The following is a 16,035-nucleotide window of genomic DNA, read 5'->3' on the forward strand; positions in this document are numbered from 1 at the left end:
ATGGATCCGAAAAATATTTCCATTCCTGGAAAGTTTTTAATTAATTGTAGTTATCAATACAATTATCAATTTAAATACGGAAGTCACCTATTTGTAACACGCCGAACAATTTTAACAGATGATATAAAAAAACTTTTTCGTAGGAAATCAACTTATGTTCATTATGATAACAGAACAGGTCTTTCGGATCAAAAAACGATTGAAATTCTTCAATACATCTCTATTGAAGACATCACAATTCCATATGTTCCTAATACAATCAATAACAATGTATATTATAAATCTAATTATATCCGTCTCTCTCTTACTATTACTCTTAACCCACGTCCTGTTAATTGAATAAAACATATTTTTTTTATCCATATTTCTATTTCTCACACATTAAACTCTTAGATCAATGACAAATATTTCAAAGATTATTTCATATCTTGTGTTATTCATATCATGATTATATATTTTAAGATATTTATCTTAAGATATTTATTGGTTATTCAAATTAATCTATCGATATCTATTGTCACTGTATGGTATGTTCTAACTCATATGAGGAAACATTAAGTTTCAAATATCATTATTTTATCAAAATTTCCTGTTTATTTGCTTTAATGATACAATTACACCAAAATTTGAAAATAAATGGAATTGAAAGTACATCCTTTTATTATAAAAAAAGTTGTGAAATTTATAGAGATTATATAATAAGAAAAACACATAAATAAAAGTTTTATTATAAAAAAATATTAAGGTCTATTGATTTCTGTTGACCATTTAAGAGGATTTCCGACAAAAGGAACTCCAATGTCCATGATTGCTGGGTTTGCACACAATGCACATTCTTTACGCTGAACTGAACACTCTTTATGGTATTTGTGACCGCAAGGAAAGACTAAGAATGGCTTTCCGATAAGAGTCTGCTTGCAGAATGGACATGTTTCGTCTCGGGATATTTCAACACTGAATTTAGGTGCTTTGTTCAGAACATGAGCACGTGAGATTTTATCTTGTGTAATTTTAGATTCCTTAGTGATGTATTGTTGATCAGAACACATCTTTGCTATGTATGATTGCATTGATGTTGTTAAATCACTAACTTTAGCATCGTTTGGGAGGTATTCCAACGCAATGGACTGATCAATGCAGTTTTTCGACAAAAGTATGCGGCAGATCTGCTGTGCGACATCTCTTTGAACTGTGCTAAAGACTGCTTTAGTAACATTGCGCCTCAAATGAGCTCGCTCTGGAATCCTGACAATAGAATTGACACAATCTTCAATAGAAGAGTCAAGTGCAGCCAAAACACTATCAGTGTATTGTTTTGCAAAGAATAAACCATCTGAAAACTCTTTGTAGCGCTTCTGTGCGGAAAGAGATCTAATTACAGCCATTTTAGTAGGTAATGGGATGGCACTGTGCTTAAGGAACTCGAGATTACCTCTTTTGGCGCAGTATTCTGCATATAAATGCTTCAGAGCGTCTGTTGTAATTTTTGTAATCGGCGCTTCAGCGACAATGTCCTCGAATTCTGGGGCAGAGAGGATATGATTGAGTTTGTAGTTATCCCATGAAGGTAGTTTCCTGATAATCTCTTTTGTTTTATCAATATCGAAATGTAATAATCGAATTACGTAATCAACAATCAAATCTACGTCTGGGAGGAGCAATAGCTTGTCAAGAACAGCAGAATAATTACCACGATCATATAGTAAATCTAGTTTTTCTTTAATATCCATAAATTCTAACGCAAAATCAACTTCTCCGTACTGAATACAGAGCTCCTTGACATTCTTAACCGAAATAAGATTGACGCTTAGCAGGTTTTTGATGATAGGAGACGATTCCGAGTAATTTGATTCGGCATGAGCACGAATACAGAGTTCTAAGCATCGATACGCGAGGTTTGCCTGTAACTTGATGGTGGATCTTCCATTTCCGGCCGCATTTCGGAGATCCTTCAAGAGATATCTCAAAATTTTGATTCTATCTGTCGTATTGTAATGATTTAAGTGCTGTTGTAGTGATTTTCCTGAGTGTGTGAACAAGTGTAATGATAGTTTGAGGTTGTGGAGATTGAAAGATTGCGAGTAAAGCATATTGAAAAAGGATTCCGATGTATGGTTCGATCCTGGGAATGAATACCTTGTGAAACCGGTTTCTCTTAACAGATAAACGTCTTTCGTCACTGGATCTATATCGGCAAGCGTTGAAGGATCAACAGGAATACTCAAAAGTTCGTAAAGGTTGCTATCGTAGAGATAATTGATATGTACATTCATATCCATGGTAAAAACAAGTCCGTCGTTGATGGTATACCAGATCGTATTGCCTGGAATTGTAAAGAAAAATTGATTCGAAATAATATCATCGGGTTTTAGAGCTTTGTCATTGAGTTCGAAGCCAAAAATTCGCTCATTGGATACCCAAACGCCAATCATGTTTCCTTCAGTAACTAAAGGAGAATTGGCATTTCTAAGGCTTGGGAAGTGAGCGGCCTTTTGGTTCTGTATATGTTCGCATATGTAATTCAAATTCAAAATAAATGGCACGATTTGTGTTTTTGTAATGATAATCATTCCGATTTTTTGTAATTTGTCGAGATCTAGAATTAAAAGACCGACGGGTTTCTCTTGTATTTTCTTATGAACTTGTGGCATTGGGATAATTTGTGTTTGAGGATTCTTACTCGAGACGCTAACGACATATAAACTATCCGCGTTTGTTATCATGAAAAGAGTTGTCGTTGATTCTTTTTTAAGCCAAGAAACTGCTGTAATTGGATATTGAGCATCCATATGAATTGAATGTGGAATTAAATCAATATCAGAAACAAAATAAGTGCAATTTTGTGTTCTGTACATGCAATATTTGCCATCAGGAGAAACAAAAAGGAAAAGGATATTCTCTGCACCTTGTACTAGTCTGTATTTTGGTAAATCGTAAGTTAACATTCGGCAGAAAAAGAGTTTTCTGGTTTTTGTAAGAGCCCAAAGATTTCCATCCCTGATTTTAAATGAACCGTTCACTGGAGAAAACTCAGCAACATCGGAAAAATCAAAATCTTGTTGTGGAATGGAAGTCATAATAAAATTCTCTACTTTTACGATTATTATTCATTCAAATGGTTTGTTTAGTTTTCCATTCTCATAATCTATTATTTATTGATCCAGAAAATCAATAATTTGTTGTCACTTTTTCGGAATTAAAAAAATCACATTTATAGTTTTCAGTTTATTATCAACAAATGAATCATAAACTCGCTTGACAAAAGGTAGCATGGCTTGTTTCATATTGTCTGGATTCTACATATTCATTTGTAAACTTATTGCTCCACATTTTGTCTTGTTTCCTTGGATTTCTTATTTTTCTGAAAATCAACCATATTTTTTTAGAAGATTTTTTGACATTTTTTGTTTTGGATTCTAATTAAAAGATAGCTATTCTTCGCAACTTATAGCTGCAATTGATACTTTTCGGAGTGATATCATTGCATTTGGATTAAAAAATGAAATCAAAATCGATAAATCCATATTAGAGAAAAAGTTATTTTGTCTTCAAACTACAAAGGATTAGTATGATATGAATAGAACGAAAATTTCAATTAATGAAAACAATTTCATAAAATGTATTTACTTTTATCAATAAAAAATATATAAACTCTATTGGAGGTCAGAAATTGACAAATCAAGTGTATCAACGACTCGTTTGGCCTTCTTTGTCGTTGATTCGAGTGCTTCTATTGCATCTTGGTTATTCTTGAGCGCTTCAGCCAAGGACTTCAATGTTTCGCGATCGACAGACATTTGGGAGCGCTGTTTCTGGCGATCTTTCATCATTTGACTTTTAATTCTGATATTCGAAATTGCGCTGTTAAACATACCAGGGCGGTTCAAATCCAGGCTCTGTTGCTCAAGCTTATTCAACATTCGCCTTTCGTCGTCGTTTAAATTGTTTCCTTGATTACGTTTAACTTCTTCTTTTTCTACAACTTCCATCATGAGCTGGGAGATGATTGTAGTATTTTGCTTAATTCTCTCAAGGGAACCGCATAATTCTGTTGCATAAAATGAAGTCATTTCGCGTAATTTCGATTGGATAAGAGTCATTCGCTGAGACAATTCTTTTTCGATTGCTTTTTGAGCTTCAACTCTCTTGTGGAGGGCTTCGAAGCCATAAATTGCTGTAGGTACTAAATGCTCAGGATCTGGACAATCTTCCATGATCTTAACCCAATCTTTTATCTCCATGTTTGCAGGGCATTTTGGTTGTTGATCTGAAGTTCTCTTGTTGTAGAAAACATAGCAAAATTTATATCCTGGAGAAGATGGATCATAAGCTGATCTAACATTCCAAAGTCTATCGAAAAGAGGATCTTTGGCAAGCTGTGCTTGGTATGTTGGCTGTTTAGCTTGTGTTCCAAAACCGGTTGTTCCTGTTTTTCCAAACGTACTTGTGCTTGATGTACCTAATCCAGTTCCTGTGGCTGAAGTACCATAGCCTGTTGTAGTAGTTTTGTTTAAGCCGAAAGACATTTAAATCCAGAATATATATTTTAGTCGTCACTTTTTCAAAAAAAATTCGGGTATTTAGATATGTTAAAAAAAATTAAGAACTAAGTATGCTGTAACTGTCTGATTTGAAAAATTGAGTTAATGTCTATTATTGACCTCAGTAAAGAATCTTTTTTTGATATGAAATTTAGAATCCTGAGACTATCTTTAGCTCATTGATAAAGATGTGTGATCAATAAGATTAGAAATTTTATCTCATTGGTTAATTTAAATATATTCTTGAAAAATATTCAGATAATAATGGGTATTTTGGTGAAATTTATATATTTCTTATATGTGTGATAAATTTTGGAATCCCATAGCTTTAATATTTCTATAAATTTAAGATTAATGTTCAAAATTCACAGTTTGTGCCGACTGGTACGTTTCCGCATTGATAGCTGAACAATGATTGGTCAAAAGTAGAAGTCATAAATATCCAAGCATCCAACAACTTAAAGATGTATTCGAATTTTTGATGTGGAATCGCATATCTTTTATGGAGATTATTTCAACATACATATCACTGTTAATGAATTGGAAAATTACTTCTGTCAATTCGGCGAAGTTGAGATGAGTCTCACTATTAAAGGCAAAGGCTTTGAAGATTGAGTCAATTTGCATCAGACTGTTGAGTTTATGGATATTATACTAATGTTCAACCTATAAAATAATGTTGAAGCTAACTTGTGATCCAATACTATTCATAAAAAAAAAATCAAGAAATAATCTTTTGCTATTAGTAAATTTTAATGCATAAAATGAAACAAGAGATATTAGTTTTAACTAAGTTCCAGTCCAGAATGCTGTTCTATAACTCATTTTCCATAAAAAATATTGTCATAAAGATGAAAATAAAAAATAATTGATTTATGTCTTGAAAAACTAGATGTCCATGCCATATGTATATCCTTAATAACTCTTAAATTTGGTCTTGCAAAATTCTTTGAAAAATCACCCATTGAATGTCATTGAAAAAATTGAGATTTAATCGTTGGTTTCTATTCAAACTGTGAAAAATTAAGAATAAACATTTTCCTTTTGCTTTCCTCAGAGGATATCGTAGCTCAGGCTGATGACGTTGTCATTAGCCTCGATGAACTCGAAGGTCTTAAGTTCGGAGATAGAGTTGATGATTCGATCATTCATTTCTTGTGTAATTCTGAAGATCACAGATTTCAACAAGAAATGATGAATTATAAGTTTGTTTCTCCATATGTTACACAACTGTTTCAGAGAACACCAGAAGAAAATGCAATATATCTCTTTGAAGACTTCTCATTTACAAAATATGATTTAATTTTCTTTCCGATTTCCAACCTTAGAACGGATCACTTATGTCATTGGTCGTTGGTCGTTTGGTGCTCTGGAAAGAAGAATCGTTTCCTCCATTTTGATTCTTTAAAAAATAGAAACATTATACCTGCCAAAAACTTTGTACAAAAGATTATACATTGCTTAAAGATCAAGTCTTACTCGTTCAAAAATATGAAGGGACCAATTCAAGATAATACAACAGATTGTGGTATGTATTTGATGGCAATTATGGATGAAATAGCAACCACAAGAAAGGTCTCTGAAGAAATGAAGACGAAAATTACACCAGATTACATCAAAAATTTCAGAACTTTACTATCTCAATGCATTGCTAACTATAACACAACATTGAAAGGATGGGAATGCTATAGAGAAATGTTGACGAACTGATTTATCAAAGTTCTTTACTTTATATTATTATTTTTATTTATTTATTTATTTATTGTTATATACTATATTAAACTATCCATGATATTATATAAATATTTTAACCGATCCCATGAAACAAATTATCTCCATAATTTGTTTCATTAAATCTCTTTCACTGAATTCGCATACTCTCAAGAAACATACTTTCCATTATATCATTATTTTTATTCAAAAGATATTTATGGAAAGATTCCACTAAGTTATGGGAATCATACTCTGAAACGAGAGGAGAGGAGAGCGGTACATCTCACAAAAATTGACATTGTAAAGTTAAACAGTTTACAATTGTAAAATGACAAATTTGCCACTTATTTGCCAACTCCAAAAAAAAGTTTGGCGCCAAATCGCAAAAGTGTCATAATCACATGGTGGACCACAGCTTGAGTCGCCGCCGACTATTCACTTGCTGGGATGCTACGCAGCCTTTGATCTGGCCAATCATAGTGCTGCTCCATCCACATCAGCAAGTGATTTCGGCTGGAGATCTCCAATGGGTCTTCCATGAGGTTTCTGCAAGCCAGAAGCACAATATCTATGCAGCCTAGCTGCTAAGATAGCGTAGCTAGGCTGCATAATTATTGTGCTTCTGGCGATATTAGTTATTCGTTATTGCCTTCATGCATTTACACTACCGTCCCCTGGTCCCCAAAGGGCCAAGGATTCTGTAATTACTCGAGCAGAGCAAGGTTCTTCCGAGATCTCTCATTCCATCGAAAGATCTCGGAAGAACTTTGCCTTAAACTACTCAATTACTGTTCACTGGTTTTCAAAGAGCCAGGGATTCTGTAGTTGATCTAATAAGGCAGAGTTTTTTCCGAAGTCTCTCATTTGATGAGAGGCCTCGGAAAAAACTCTGTCTTAAGATAGCGTACTTGTGATCTCTAGCAATTTGTGTGTCAGAGAATGTAAATTTATTCGACTAGGACAGAGTTTTTCCGAAGTCTCTCATTTGATGAGAGGCCTCGGAAGAACTCTGCCCTAGTGTAATGTAGTTGTGGTGCTTGGCCCACAAAGAGCGAGAGAACATGTCTGTAATTCGTTTATGCTGAAGTTATCTGGATGTCTCTCAAATGAGAGAGGAAATCCAGATAACTTCAGCATAAGTTAATGCAGATGTAATTCTCTGGCTCTTTGTCGGCATTAAACTTTTTATTTGTCTCTGGCCACTCTGAAAATTATGTAAACTTCCCAAATTTGTCAAAAAAAAATTCAAATTTGAGATAAACTTTTCCCTAATATTTCATTTCTCCTTTGAATTCTTACATTTAACTCTATTATCTTGTTCATATTCATTTCTCTAAAGTTTTTCTCAAAACAATACCGCCTTTTCATATTCAATACTATTGTCCACCTTTCGTCCAACTTAAATAATTGATTTAGAAACAACAAAACAAAATAGATAAAAATAAATAATGCAGCAAGGTCCAGAAAGACCTAAAAAATCGAAATGACGGAGTGGATTTTTGATATAACTCACTAAATGGAAATTATGAGATATTATAATTAAATTTTTCACATTATCCGAGATATAAGAAAACTAGCATCCAGGTAGCTCGGATATATAGGTAGTATCTATTTTTGGAGAAAACTCCAAAAGTTAAAGTTATGATTTACTAATGAAAACAATTATAAGAGAAACAAGTAGCTGAAAAGGAGCATCATTTGATGTGACAAACAATTACTTATTCGTAAGTTTCTGCAATGTCTGTTCGAGGAGAAATGCTGCTTGATTTGGATGAACGTTTATGAGTTTTTAGAGTAAATAGTTGAAGAATTTGGAGTTCCGAGCATGAGTATGTTAAGTGGACAGTAGAGAAATTTGGTAGCAATGCATAACGGTTGCAATATTTTCGGTAGTTCAGAATAGAATCTGTTTGAGCATAAACATCAGATTGTTAGATATCCTTCAAGAGTAATTTTCGGAGCTAAAAGTTTGATTGGTCATAAATATCAAGATCATTCAGTTCGGGAACTTTTGGAGAATGTTGGTTTCGAAATTCAACCTGACGAAGATGATAATCCATTAATCGTAGTTGACGGCAAGAAATACATGCCAGAAGAAATTCTTAGTTTCTTGTTAGAACATGTAAAGGAAACATACAAGTGCGCTACAGGCCGAGAAGCTACAGACTGCGTCATTACAGTTCCAGCTAACTTCAACGACGCCCAAAGAAACGCTACCAAAACAGCTGCAAGAATCGCCAACTTAAATGTCCGCAAGTTCCTCAGCGAACCAACAGCTGCCGCCATCGCCTACTACAACATCGAACCAAAGGATAAAATCCATTTGTTAGTTTTCGACTTTGGTGTTCGTACACTCGATGTTTCCATCGTTTACATTGATGGCCAGGTATTCAATGTCAAGGCTGTCGCTGGTAACTCAAACTTAGGTGGCGCAGATATAGATAAAATCATCGCTGACTATTGCATTGAACAATTCAAGAAGAAGCAGTCTGACTTTAATCCAAAGGATCCAAACAACAAGAAAAACATGGCACTTCTTCTTAGATCAGCAGAAGAAACAAAGATAGCACTTAGCTCAATGGATAACTCACAGATTACCGTTCCAAACTTTTACAATGGCCAAGATCTTAATGTCAGGCTTAGAGTTAATAAGCTCAGCGACTTGATTGAGCTAATTCTTGACCAAATTTCAACTCCAATTCATTCTGCCCTCAAAGCAGCTGGTCTCAAACCAGCCAACATCGATGGTGTCTTGCTTGTCGGTGGTTCCAGCATGATCCCAGCTGTTAAGGATAAACTTGAAGAAATCTTCCCAGAAAAGATCAAGTACGCCTTAAATCCATTGAAGGCTGTATCTGCTGGTGCAGCCACAATTTGCCAGAAGTTCATGAATGATCAAATCAAAGACTTCGAAGATGTCAAGGATTATGTCCGTCAAAGAACTGTTTCACCACCAATGTTCGCTTCAGGAACAATAGTTGTCGTTGATGTCCAGCCAATTAGCATTGGTATCAAGACAGCAAACGACGGATTCCAGAAGTTCATACTCTCCAACAAGCCAATCCCACAGAAAGCACAAATTGCCTACAAGGTCAAAGATAATAATACTTTCACCATTGAAATCTACCAAGGCGAAAGCAACAAATGCTCAGAAAACATATTCCTCAGAGAAGTCACTTTCAAGAACATTCCAAAGCAATCTATACAAATTCTTCTTTCTATCGCTATTAACAATGAAGGTATCATCACTGTCGAAGCTTTTGATCCTGAAACAAAATATGACAAGACAATCGACTTCCACTACGATCCCATGCTTTATGATGAAAGGGTTCAGGAGATTATCAGAAAGCATAAGGCTGCAAATGAATCTGAAAGGAAGAAGGCTGAAGAAAAATTAACTCAATTATACGATGAAAGCAGGAAGTTGAAGAGCACCAATAGAGATTTATATATGCAAATTCAGCATCAAATCGATGAAGCACTTGATGAAATCGATGAAATGGAAGATTCAGGAGACTTCAAGAAATTCTTTGAACTTGCTGATCAAATCAGTAAGAAGATTCAGAGCAATATTTAGATATAACATTTTAAGTTAAAAGGTTTTTATATAAATTTTATTTAGATTTTATCTAATTACACAATCTAAATAGAGAGAAATTAATTCTTTTTATCCATTTCTTGGTACTTAAACAAAATGTTACTTATTTCTATCGCATATGGAGTATATATATATATATATTTTTTTTTTTGAAGGTAAGTGAGACGAATTCCTGAATTTATAAATAACAGGAATTAGATTTAATATGTATAGTTGCGTCGTTTCCAGTGGAAACGTAAAATCGGGAGTCGCCAAAAGAGAGGTTCATTTAGATCGCTCGTTGATATAAATGCATATAAAAAGACCCTTATTAATAAAGCATTTTAGATATTAAGTGCGGGCATATTTTTTACAGACATTTAAATTTCGAAATATATCTTATTGTCTTTGTTTTTTAATTTTTTGATTGATTTAGACATACAATCAGATTGTGCTTTTAATTTTAATAGCGATTGCAGTGGTTTCGCAGTTATTTTCTTATTGTAGCTTGCTCCAAAAAGCAAAACTTTCATCAAATTTTAAAATTTTTAGTGTCAGATTTTCCTCCCGATTTTACGTTTCCACTGGAAACGACGCAACTATATGAGGCAGATGATAGTAAGAATCACATTTCGTATGTTGCTGGTATAAGTGCTGCAGGTCAACGATTACAACCAATGCTTTTAAGCAACAGAATCCACACAGATCCTGATCTGGAGAGCACTTTTGCATTCAATTATTTTAAATTTGTCAAAACTCCAAAAGGTTATCAAACTCAAGCAAGCATGATAGAATGGATCAAACAGGTGTTGATTCCATATGTTAATATTGTTAGAACTGACAGTCAAATCGAACAAAGTCCTTTAGTACTTGTAATGGATGGTCTCTCCACACATTTCAATGATATTGTCAGAAATGCGCTTCAACCAATTGAACCTTTCATTTTGGTAGCATTGCCTCCACATTCGTCGCACAGATCCCAACCATTAGATAATGTATGCTTTGCTACAATGAAAAATGCTTTCAAAAATATCAAACCACGCAAAGACTTAACAGACTTTTCGGCAAAAATTGTCAGGATAAAAGAAGCAATTGACAGGTCATTTACCAACGAAAACATAATCAAATCTTGGGAAAATTGTGGATTCAACATAACATACTTTAAAGGTTTTATTGTCAAAGTTTCGTGGGATGAATCATTTGGCATGACATTATTGAACTATGCAAATCATACTCATGAAAATAATGAAGCAGTTTAATGACATATCAAAGAGCTTACCTATACTTTTCTATGTTCTAAACATCTTGTTTCTTTATATATCACATTATATTACTACTCATTTGGTTCAATACCAAAATATTTTTTTCAAATTATATTATGCAATCTTTTTAATCTTTGTGATTAACAATGAAATTCATTCAGATATATATCGACAACAACAAGTTAATACATTTATCATATGGTTGCAAATCAAAACAACGCATTTTTATTGCTGTAGGAGAAGAAATAAAATAAGGTTTCCGAAAATTTTTAGTGTCAGATTTTCCTCCCGATTTTACGTTTCCACTGGAAACGACGCAACTATAATGTATAATTCAATCCGATTCATTATGCATATATGGCATGTATATATCATGTTTCTTTTTGTCCGAAAAAGTTAAATAAAGTTTTATGTTGTATAGTATGAAGATATAAACGAGAAAGTACAAGAATTTCTTGTGTATGAACTGATATTGCGTTGTTCCTTTCCTTTTGAATTTGATTAAATGTTCATTAATCATTTCTTATTGGATATCAAATGCATAGTTACATTGTGATTTATGAGTTGAATAACACTGTTCGACTTAAAATAAAACCATATATTAGCCACAACGAACACAGTTCAAGATGAATTCGTTGGAAAAAAACATAAATGAAAGGATTTTTGGTCATTAAAATGTTATGCATAAGATGCAATGATCAATAAAGATAGAATTATTTGAAAATGCAGAGATTTTTGTGAAAATTTAGTAAATTTTATTGAGTTTTATGTTTTTTATTTTTCATATAATTTCAAACTTGAATTGTATGATCAAATATATGCATATTTTGATCCGAAAATTTATGGCATCAAAATTTCAATTGAATTTAAGGGTGGCTTCCGACCAAATTGTCACTTTTTACCCCAAGTGAGAAAATTTCGTAATTTATAACCAAGTTTTTTAAAATCTATATTTAATAAAGATTCTATTTTTCTTATTAAATTTCAAAAATGAGGGGGTTCGGAATCGTCCACAAATTGCCGAAAGGGTTTTTGCCAGTTTTGAATCCGCTTATTTTTATCGACCAAAATTATAATAAATATAATTTTCGATAAGTATTCTACCCAAATGATTCTTCAAAAAATTATTTTTCGGATTTTATTCCGTAAAAAAACGTTACAGAAAACGCCTAGAAAATTTCGAATTTTCCCTAAAAAATTCAGTGCAGGTCGATTTAAGAGATTTTTCAAAAATAATCATATCAGTAGATAGGGTATAATATAGAGGAGCTTTATGAATAACTCAAAATCCGGGAAACTCAATATTCAACGAGAAAAACGCTTAACGAATCTCACTTTTGGTGTAAACATCACAAAAAATTGAGAGAGCTTAAATTTTATTGTAAAGTGACAAAAATTTTAAATGCATTCAAGATATTCAACTAGAACAGCGCCCCATCGTATTTTTATTCAAGCATTGAACGAAAATGGATCAAGTAAAGACTGGAAGAAGTCGTTTCTTGAAGATCCAAACAATAAATGGCTTTGTGATATTCCAGATGATTACATTAATGAAATTAACAATGTTTACGGACTTTCAGATGAAATAGACAACTTCAACGAATGCAAAGATATCATTACGCATAAAATAAAAAGTGAAAATATTGATCCAGGAAAATATATCGAAGTTGAGAGGAATTTACCGATTGCATATGGAATGATTCATGCAAGATACATCATGTCGCCAGATGGAATGAACAATATGACAGAAAAATACAAAAGAAAAATATTCGGAACTTGCCCTAGATACTCTTGCAATAACGAACCATTATTACCTATAGGTATAAGTAGTCAAACTAAGGTTTCTACGGTTAAAGTTTTTTGTCCTTGCTGCAGAAGGATTTACGAGCCTCGCCCGCCTGTAAGCTTAGATGGAGCATTCTTTGGTCCAAATGTTGCTCATATGCTGATTGATCATTTAGATATTTTCGATCATAATTTATTATATAAACCATACATTAGAAAAGCCTGTGGTTTCAAGGTTTATGATCCTAGATTTGACGCAAAGCAACGTTTTCCATGAGATATTTTTGTAAATTTACAATTTCAACATTATTCGCGAAAAACTTCTTGAAAAAAAGAGGAACAGAATAGCATCTAACATCTCATTACAATTTAATCTTTAATTTATTGATTTTTTGATATTATTTTCTTTTATTTTTTTGTTTTTTATTTTTGTTTGTTGTTTGAATAAAAATATGTTTGAATCTATATATATAATGCATGAACATAAGTTTACGATGACAAATAAACAAATATAAAAAATTACATAATATTAGGGTTGTAAATTCCATAAGTTTCACAGAATTTTGCAGTCTGTACCTTATAGTCATTATTATATTCCATCACTGGTACTTTAATTGGTAAATCAGCAGAAGGTAAGGAATTGATTTTTGTCCATTCTTCATCCCAATCGATGTCTTTAAGAACACTTGGGTCCTTCATATATTCTTCTGTTTTCTTGAGAATATTAATCCACTCTCCTGAAATCATGAAATCACCCGGTTTCTCATCAAAAGTTTGTAATGAATACCAATTATCTTGAATCACTCTAGGAACAGCAATGAATTTGGTGCCTGGATTTGGTTCGCATTCAAATTTTATGTGATGATGTGCTGCAAACCAATATTTAGGTTGCTTTTTTTCTAGGATTTTTCGATAGTCTTGCATTCCAAAGTCATTAGAGTCATCTGAGTCAACAAGAGATTTTTTTGGGATTATATCTCTAAACATTTTAGGAATTCCTGATGGCCAATCATGCGTAACGAATATGTTCAACTGCGTAAGCCCATAAACTTGAAAGTTTGAAAAAGCTCGTGTATGATTCACAGAATAGCATTCCTTTTTTCTTACAGGGAAATGTTCATAGACTTTTTTCCAATAGTTTTTCACGTTATATACTCCACTAGTGCATGTGATCAAAAGGTCACCAAAATAAATTTGAGAAGCTCTGCCAGCAAAGTAGACATCTGGTGTAATCCACCCTCCGAATGGAAGCTGAAAAATAATATCGGTGGATTCGTTATTTCCGCCAATTACAAGCATTTTGCAGGGAAGATGTTTCTCTCCATTAGCTATTTTATGAAATGAGCCGAAACCTTGCGTTCCATTTGGTCTCTTATAAGACAGCAAATCCGATTCTGTGATAAAAGCCTCTAAATCACCCGCGACAATAATTAAATCAAGTTTGGTGCCATTCTCCACAAGCTTATTCACCTCATCAACAACTATATCCCATGAACCATGAACGCATCCGCAAACAAAAACTCTCATAGAGATTAAAACAATATAGTTAAGTTCCTATGAAAAATTTTTGACATTTTCTCAAAATTTGATCGATATGAATACAAATGCTGGTCGTGGAGTCAAAAATTCTACATTCAACATGATGAGTTCCCATTGCAATCGTGTATTTAATATTCAGACGATATTGCAAAAATTTTGACCCAACAACAGCGTTTGTATTTTTATCAATTATTTTTTCAGGAGAATTCTCTAGACAGAACGTTTTCAATGAATTACAATTGACTAGAGAGTGATTTAATACTCATGTTGGATGAAACAAGAACAAATCAAGCACAGATTTTAATCTTCAAAAAATATTTGAAATTGTTGAGGATGTACAAATTCATGAAGAATGCATCACTATCTATTTGAAAAGAAAGTTCGTGAATGCGTGCATATTAAACGGCAATCAATTTGCAGATTTTAGCTTGAATCGGAATTCTTATCATGTTTGGATGCGCGTATTCTACATCTGTAATATAACAGCCAAATCTGTTAAGTCTCATTTTCCCCTCAAAATTGAACATAAACGTGATCAATTTTTCTTCTCACAAAAAATATAATACAACTGAGATAGACAACATTTCAATAAAATTTTTCTATCAGATAAATTTTAAACGATAAAATCATTTTTTTCAAATGAATCCCAAGTCTTATAATACCCTTGTAACTGAGTACAAAGATTATATAGACACTGTAGACTCATTATACCGTCTTGACACAATAGATGAAAACGAAATTTCAGCATTATATAAACAAATAAAAGCAAATTTGATTGAAACGAAGATACTTACGCCAGAAGGAGTGCGACAAATGATTTCTAGAGCGTGCTTCATTAACAGTAGATCATTAAAAGGATATTTACAATTAGGAATGATTGTTAGAAACGAATATCACACAAAGGATGTAACGCATATACCGAAATTCTTTGATTACTTCACAAATAAAGAATACGGAGTCATTTTTAATGAAAGAAATAAAAGAAATTTGTATAAGTTTCGAGAGAAGGAAATTGTAATGGCAATAATGAACGATGACAAAGATTCTTTGGTCAGGATTACTGGAAATCAAGATTTCAATCCAAATGAAAAACATGATATGATCTTGAATCCAAATATAAAATAACCCTACACATTACTTGAATTATGTTGTCTCTTTGGTGCCTCAGATTGTTTCAAGTTTCTCAGATCGAAATACAAATTAAAAGTCACTCAAAGTTGTCTTAACATTTGTTACTTAAGCGGAAGACCAGAAATCATAAATGAATGTTTGAAACATGGAAAGACAAATCAAAAGTGCATGACACGTGCAATTGCTTCTCATAACATTTATTTTGTTATGAATTTAGCTTGAATGCAGTCAAAACTTTAATCTTCAAGCATTGTTTCTTTATGCAGACAAAGAAGGTTCGAATGTTAATCTCTTTAATTATTTCCTTGCATCAATTTCTTTTAACATTCCAAAGCTTTGCAAATACATTCTTTCCCTTGGAGTTAATCTCGCTTATCAAGGATTAGGATGTTTAGCACTTTATCAAGCATCAATTAATGGTTGTTATAATATTGCTAAGTTACTTATTAAAGAAGGTGTTTCTATTTCAGAAACATTCAAAGTTTAT

The 16,035-nt window shown here is 32.9% G+C and overlaps 8 protein-coding genes across 8 annotated transcripts, besides 2 other annotated features; 5 read left to right on the top strand and 3 right to left on the bottom strand.

The window, feature by feature from the left end:
* Positions 1-717: 717 nt before the first annotated feature.
* On the bottom strand, positions 718-3,322 carry TVAGG3_0694870 (notochord cell vacuolation; the record flags this gene model as incomplete). The annotated part of the gene is made up of 1 exon (XM_001329318.1): positions 741-3,077. One exon carries the CDS (start codon positions 3,075-3,077, stop codon positions 741-743), a length of 2,337 nt encoding a protein of 778 aa, XP_001329353.1.
* Positions 3,323-3,480: 158 nt separating this feature from the next.
* TVAGG3_0694880 (protein localization to nuclear inner membrane) lies at positions 3,481-4,703 on the bottom strand (the record flags this gene model as incomplete). The annotated part of the gene is made up of 1 exon (XM_001329319.1): positions 3,654-4,526. The coding sequence occupies one exon, from the start codon at positions 4,524-4,526 to the stop codon at positions 3,654-3,656; it is 873 nt and encodes a 290-aa protein (XP_001329354.1).
* An 815-nt stretch (positions 4,704-5,518) lies between these two features.
* Positions 5,519-6,329, top strand: TVAGG3_0694890 (protease family; the record flags this gene model as incomplete). Its single annotated transcript, XM_001329320.1, has 1 exon — positions 5,733-6,251. The coding sequence occupies one exon, from the start codon at positions 5,733-5,735 to the stop codon at positions 6,249-6,251; it is 519 nt and encodes a 172-aa protein (XP_001329355.1).
* Positions 6,330-6,784: 455 nt separating this feature from the next.
* Positions 6,785-7,429: a mobile genetic element.
* Positions 7,430-7,605: 176 nt separating this feature from the next.
* On the top strand, positions 7,606-10,003 carry TVAGG3_0694910 (ATP binding; the record flags this gene model as incomplete). The annotated part of the gene is made up of 1 exon (XM_001329321.2): positions 8,341-9,831. One exon carries the CDS (start codon positions 8,341-8,343, stop codon positions 9,829-9,831), a length of 1,491 nt encoding a protein of 496 aa, XP_001329356.1.
* A 505-nt stretch (positions 10,004-10,508) lies between these two features.
* On the top strand, positions 10,509-11,140 carry TVAGG3_0694920 (jerky protein homolog-like; the record flags this gene model as incomplete). The annotated part of the gene is made up of 1 exon (XM_001329322.2): positions 10,509-11,090. The coding sequence occupies one exon, from the start codon at positions 10,509-10,511 to the stop codon at positions 11,088-11,090; it is 582 nt and encodes a 193-aa protein (XP_001329357.1).
* An 823-nt stretch (positions 11,141-11,963) lies between these two features.
* Positions 11,964-12,464: a mobile genetic element.
* Positions 12,465-12,495: 31 nt separating this feature from the next.
* Positions 12,496-13,155, top strand: TVAGG3_0694940 (protein kinase regulator protein; the record flags this gene model as incomplete). Its single annotated transcript, XM_001329323.1, has 1 exon — positions 12,496-13,155. The coding sequence occupies one exon, from the start codon at positions 12,496-12,498 to the stop codon at positions 13,153-13,155; it is 660 nt and encodes a 219-aa protein (XP_001329358.1).
* A 210-nt stretch (positions 13,156-13,365) lies between these two features.
* Positions 13,366-14,434, bottom strand: TVAGG3_0694950 (RNA lariat debranching enzyme protein; the record flags this gene model as incomplete). Its single annotated transcript, XM_051243179.1, has 1 exon — positions 13,398-14,405. The coding sequence occupies one exon, from the start codon at positions 14,403-14,405 to the stop codon at positions 13,398-13,400; it is 1,008 nt and encodes a 335-aa protein (XP_051089766.1).
* A 621-nt stretch (positions 14,435-15,055) lies between these two features.
* Positions 15,056-15,647, top strand: TVAGG3_0694960 (protein of unknown function (DUF3447); the record flags this gene model as incomplete). The annotated part of the gene is made up of 1 exon (XM_001329324.2): positions 15,057-15,542. The coding sequence occupies one exon, from the start codon at positions 15,057-15,059 to the stop codon at positions 15,540-15,542; it is 486 nt and encodes a 161-aa protein (XP_001329359.1).
* Between the last annotated feature and the right edge of the window lie 388 nt (positions 15,648-16,035).

Source organism: Trichomonas vaginalis, chromosome III (genome assembly GCF_026262505.1).
Source record: "Trichomonas vaginalis G3 chromosome III, whole genome shotgun sequence".
NCBI lineage: Eukaryota > Parabasalia > Trichomonadida > Trichomonadidae > Trichomonas > Trichomonas vaginalis.